We start from the raw sequence: 5,833 nt of genomic DNA, 5'->3' as shown, positions 1-5,833 counted from the left end.
AACAAGCTACCCACCATGTGGGTAACACAGGCGGAGTTCCTGAACGAAAACAAAAACCTTCGAAGAGAAATGGAAAGTTTACGCCATGAAATGGATAAGACATTTGAAACTTTAACGGCACAGTTGAAACAAAAGCTGGATGCATTAGAAAACCAGGTAAAGATAAACAACCAAGTAAACACAACAAAATTAGACGAACTTACGCGGGAAAATCAGATATTAAAAACCAAATACGCGGATTTGAAAAACAACACTGATGCCATTAAAGATGAGAATATCGCCTTAAATTTAGAACTTTCTGTGCTGAAAAACAACACACAGCAACATTCGAAAGATATCGCTGCTTTGCAAACCTTGAAGAATATTCAACCGCTATAACAGATTAATAATATTCAACGGACTTTAAAGGAAAACAATGTAAAACTTAATGAAGTTCAAAGTCGCGAACGAGCTCGTACCCTGGACTTCTTAGCCCTTTATAACATGACCATTAAGGCTAATGCGATACTGAAATTTATTCAAAGAAATCAATCAGATATGACGCAACAACTAATTAGAAAGATGGATCAAATGAATAACGTGACAAGTAACAATTTTAAGGACAGAATTGTCCGTATGGAGGAACGTTATAATTTTACTCTTGAACTGCTTTCCAGCAGAATTGACGATAATGCCGAACAAGGTTTGTACACGTTAGAAGTCAATGAAAATTTAATTAGTTGAAAATTTCTGTAGCAAGGCATCTTACGATTTAAGATATAATTAGAATTTAAAAAAATATAAAAATAATTGTGAAACTTTTTTCAGAACATGCTAATCTCTTTCTTAACACATTGGTTATCTTTCCTCACAAACAAGATCAGTAGATTTCTTGTTGTAAGATGGTTAGTAAAACCGCAGGAACTTGTTATTTTTGATAACGGTATGTAGGCTAGATTTGTAGATGTCAATATTTTTTCAAGATAATTTAAGCGATATTATAGCGCTTCTTTAAAGTTCTAAAACAATAACTATCGTTTCAATTTAAATTATTTAAACGCGTTTCTCCCAACCCTCTCTTACTATATTACTTTATATGAAAGAATGTACTTTATTAATAAATTTTAAATGTGCCCCCAATCTAATACTATATTATCTAACATTTATATAATACCAGAAGGGTAAGCTAGCGCACATTTTAACGACATGAGAGGCAGGGACGGATTCAGGTGGAGGCATTGCGGGCGTGCCCCCCCCCTCAATTTGCACAGCATGGGTAATCAGACGTAGATTTAGGCGGTTTTATGTTGAAACTTTAATTTTTCCCTAATTTTACCACAAAGATAACTACATTGCACCCACTCTAGAAAAATATTTCAAAAATTTAACCTCATAATTTTTTTTGACTCTCTCCGCTTGGCGAAATTTTAAATGTGCCCCCACCCAAATCTAAAATCCTGGATCCGCCCCTAACGGGTGCCAAAGAATCGAATCCAATACTAAGTCTTGTTCTATTTATTGTTAAGGCCGAATATTTTTTTTTATTTTTTTCAGTTGCTTTACATGCTTATCCAACTAGGGGAAAAGAAAGCGGTGCAATTAAGTTCGATGACATAGGATTCAGCGTTGGTGTACGTAATTTAACTTCACTGAAAAGTGAGGGAAAATTCAGATGTGAGAAAGCTGGACTTTACCTGATGACTGTTTCAATTTCCTCAAGTGATACGTACAGTAATATGGAAATGTACAAAAATGGCAATGTAATTGCTAGAAGTGAAATAAGTAGTGACGATTTAAGTCACTGGGGTTCCGGGACTGCATCTAGTGTGGCATTTTTAAAACCAGGCGACACAATGTCCGTACATTGTAACTATAATAAAGAACTCAGTAAGTATTCATATATGACAATGGTAAAAATAAAATGAAAGATGACTTTAAGCAAATTTTGTCAGTAACTTGTATTCCATCATTAAAAGAGAAAAAAAATACCAATGCTTTAATTGTTTTCCCATACCGAGAAGATAAGGGAAATAACAAAGGTAAAAATGCAGAGAAGACCTAAGTAAAAAAAGAAAATAAACCAATAAGATAAAATGCAAAAATAAAATCTTGAAAAAGAACAAAAGTACAGCAAAACTTCAGCACTCAATACAGGAATAAATTCAGGTGTGACGCTTCCTGATGAGGACAGTAGAACTTTGTAAATATTATCTCAATTTGTCCAAATAACTCTAGCATAAATCACTTAGCCCTATTTATCTACGGAAAATTTCAATTTCAGTAGTACTTTTTGTTTAAGCCTACGAGTTTAAAGTTTCATACTATCGAACAGCTTTATTAATTCTACCTTAAAAAAGAGTGTCAATCTGAAAATCAAAGTCGTCGATTTTGCCATGGAGTGAAGGTGACAATAATCCACATTTGTCTATGTGAAAAAGAGATCATAAAAAGATGCACAATTCAACATCTATTCAAACCTAGCAAAAAAGGGAAATAAAAGAAATAGATGGAAAGAAATTTGAATATACAACTCATTTAATCTTTCATTGGCAATTAAAAGGAAGAATCGGTAGTCAATATCTTATAATTCCTTAGTCAAAGTCTTTCAAAAGTTGGTGGAATAGTATCACATTATAATGTTCTTAATAAAACATTAATTTCAACTAATTGTTAGCTATTATAGCTAACGGCGTTTTGATAAATCGACTGCAGTTGATCAGTAATTACAAGGAATGTTTATTCTTCATGAATTGGACATAAAAATATATGCGCGTTCTAACATTGTAAACTTTGTCATATATTGAGTTTTTTAAACGCCTCGCTTAAAATTTGATCTAAGACAACTGTTCTTTTAGGTAATCTTGTTGATAAGGAATGTGTAGTTTTAAGGGTACAACATGGGGATTATGTATAAAATAATGTTTTGATTTTTGTGTTTTTGTCTGTTTGTTTTTGTTTGTTTTTTAATATATGTATCACAAAGCTTGCCGTAAATACGCATACTTTTGGTATCGCGTTAGCCTTCTTACAATAAGGCTTATGGAACAGGGTTACAAGTATATGTTGCTATAAGACTGAAGTCATCACTACAGAAGTTTTATGGTCGTCATCATGAACTCGTGGATCGTTACGCTGTATGCATCTGCATCATGAAAACTTATTGGTTCAACGTGTCATAGTTTTCCTTTCCTCTTTCATCTACCACGGACTTGTCTTTTTACGAGCAACTCGGTGAGTATTCTTTCATTGAGGCCTCGGTCCTGTCTGTATATTATTTTGCACGTTAATTAATAATACACAGCACAAAAAATAGAAGAAGTGACTTAAACTTTGTTTCAGCTGCTTTCACTTAAAACAATGTTTAACAACAAGACCATTAATAAGCAGTGGGTAATTCGTCAGAAAATTTATGAAAAAGTAAAAAATAAATTCCAGTTTCGACAAAATACGGATTAATCGTGCACGTGAATATTGTAGGAAGGTCATAAGATTACTTTTACCAGCTAGTTAATAATGTCTTTACAAATTTGAAAGCATATGACATTTTTATGTCATAAAAAACTTAATTGAAACGAACCATTTTCATTAACTTGATGAAGAGCCGTTTCCTATTGTAAGTAAATGATAATAATATTAATTTTTCGAAAAATAAAGATATAATTAATGAATTCTGAAGACATCATACGATACTTATAAATTCAAAAGTGTGAAATCAGACACGCAGTTATGTGATTTCAATCTGGAACACCATTCATCAGTTTTAGCTTATGTTTAAATTTTAATCCCCACTGTATATATACTTAATCATATATAATTTAATTTATCATTTGAACTTAGTATTGAATACTTCTCTGTCTACGAATCAGACAAAATGTGTATAAGGTATGGTACATGAAAAGATGCAGAGATTGTTTTACTCATTTTCTAAGTATACCTCAAGAAATATCCATGATAGTGTTTGTAAAGTTTGCCTTTTTAAGATATTTATAGGTCAAATTTAGTCAATATAATGGCGGGAAAATTTCCCACACTTCTTCTCTATATAAATAGTCAAAAATATCTACCTCACAGATGCTTCAGGATAATTTTTTGTAGTTTTTCAGTTGTTTTCTAGATATGTTGAATATGTTTGAGGCATAGAAGACTAAATTGAAAAAAAAAAGTTATGTGACCCATTGCCTGATTCTTGCGCAGAATGGTACTTTATTGATATATAATATTTTTGAAAACTATAATTGTCCAACAAATAATGAGAAATGGAATGCCACCTTGCATTATTTTTGTAGGTTATTCTGTAACTTTGTAAGATCGTGTTACAGTCTTTCTTTGTGTGTTTTGGAGCCAATTTTACGAAAATTGTTATACAAAGGAAAATTTAGCAAAATATTGTTTTTTTTTAATTGCCGTGTAGTATAAAGGCTATTTTGTGCTGAACTACTGAATAAAATATCTATACAAAATGGAATTATTCCTTTGAGGTTCGAAGACATTCGCTAAGAATTAATAGTACGAAATATATTTCATTTGGCTCAACCATAATTATTCCTCGATTTTCTCTAAAATTCTTTACATTTAGAAAGCTTAGCATACATTTAAAAAGGATGATATAGAGTGTTATTCACCACCTGTACACGCCGTTCATATAGTTCATGCAGAATGCAATGTAAATTATCTTTGAACAAAAATATAAATGAATTCATATACGTTATTCGGAGTATGATCAGTTTCTTTTATATTAAATATTCTTACCAGCAAAGCATCCAATCAATCAGGTCACATTTATTATGACAAAAACAGCATATATTGCAGGACTTTAACGAATATTTGTCCAATTACATAAATTGCATAGGTTTGTATTATCATGACGAATAATATGAATACTTTCTTATTAACTTGTTTGTGAACATAGTTTTGGGTGTAAAAAGGTTAGTATTTTGTGTTACTACACTAGTATAAGTTCTAGTAAGATGACCATTGACTTAAAATGTTCTTAATAATGATAACAATTATTTATAAAAATTCCACCTCTCATGTAACTCATTATGAAGCCTATTGCTCGATTTTCGTTGAAATGACTAACAAAAGTAACTATATTTAATTATTACGTCACACGTTTTCGATAACAAGATGACCAGATGATATAATATACATAATGTAGGATATCAAATCAATTTACATATAATACGTCCAGTTTTTCTTTCTTTATCCAACGAAAAACTATAACAAAGTATGATGACACTAACATATTCGTATTAGGACACATGCAGTGTCTTGAAAGAGTAATCAAGGGAACTAAGGTTATAGCGGTAATCAAAAGAATGTAATCCAAAGACAAAGACCAGACATGGAAAACAGACATACACAACATAAAGTAACTAAAATCATACATACAAAGTAACAAAAGTAAATGAGCAACTCGGACTCCACTAAAAACTGGGAGCATGGACCAGGTGCAGCAGTAGGGTAAGCGTCCTCGGCTTTTCTAGAAACACCCGCCGAGTTGCTCATAAAAAGTCAAGTCCGGGGTAGACAAACGAGGAAAGGAAAACCATGACCCGTTGAATAAATCAGTTACATGGTGCTGATGGATACACCATAACGATCCACGAGTTCATGATGACGACCATAAAACTTCTGTAGTGATGACTTCAATCTTGTAGCAACATAACCCTGTTCCAGAAGCCTATTTGTTAGAGTTCTAGCGCGATACAAAAAGTCTGCGTAGTTTTGGCAAGCTTTGGCATAACGTATAAGTTCTGATATGAACACTCCATACGCAGGAGCCGAAGGGATGTTGCCACAGATGAAAGGAAAGTAGACAATTCTGAATGAAAATTCATCACGTTTGTCGTAA

The 5,833-nt window shown here is 32.4% G+C and overlaps 1 protein-coding gene across 1 annotated transcript; it reads left to right on the top strand.

The window, feature by feature from the left end:
* Positions 1 to 1,979, top strand: LOC148607235 (uncharacterized). The gene is made up of 2 exons (XM_088546824.1): positions 1 to 682; positions 1,534 to 1,979. Exons 1-2 carry the CDS (start codon positions 484 to 486, stop codon positions 1,902 to 1,904), a joined length of 570 nt encoding a protein of 189 aa, XP_088402950.1. The 5' UTR covers positions 1 to 483; the 3' UTR covers positions 1,905 to 1,979.
* Positions 1,980 to 5,833: the final 3,854 nt, after the last annotated feature.

The sequence above is a fragment of the Perna viridis genome, chromosome 9, assembly GCF_037379345.1.
Source record: "Perna viridis isolate PV_CMFRI_1.1 ecotype Kerala chromosome 9, ASM3737934v1, whole genome shotgun sequence".
Classification (NCBI taxonomy): Eukaryota; Metazoa; Mollusca; class Bivalvia; order Mytilida; family Mytilidae; genus Perna; species Perna viridis.
Note: the sequence above shows the minus strand (reverse complement) of the source record. Positions and strands in the feature narration are given on the sequence as shown.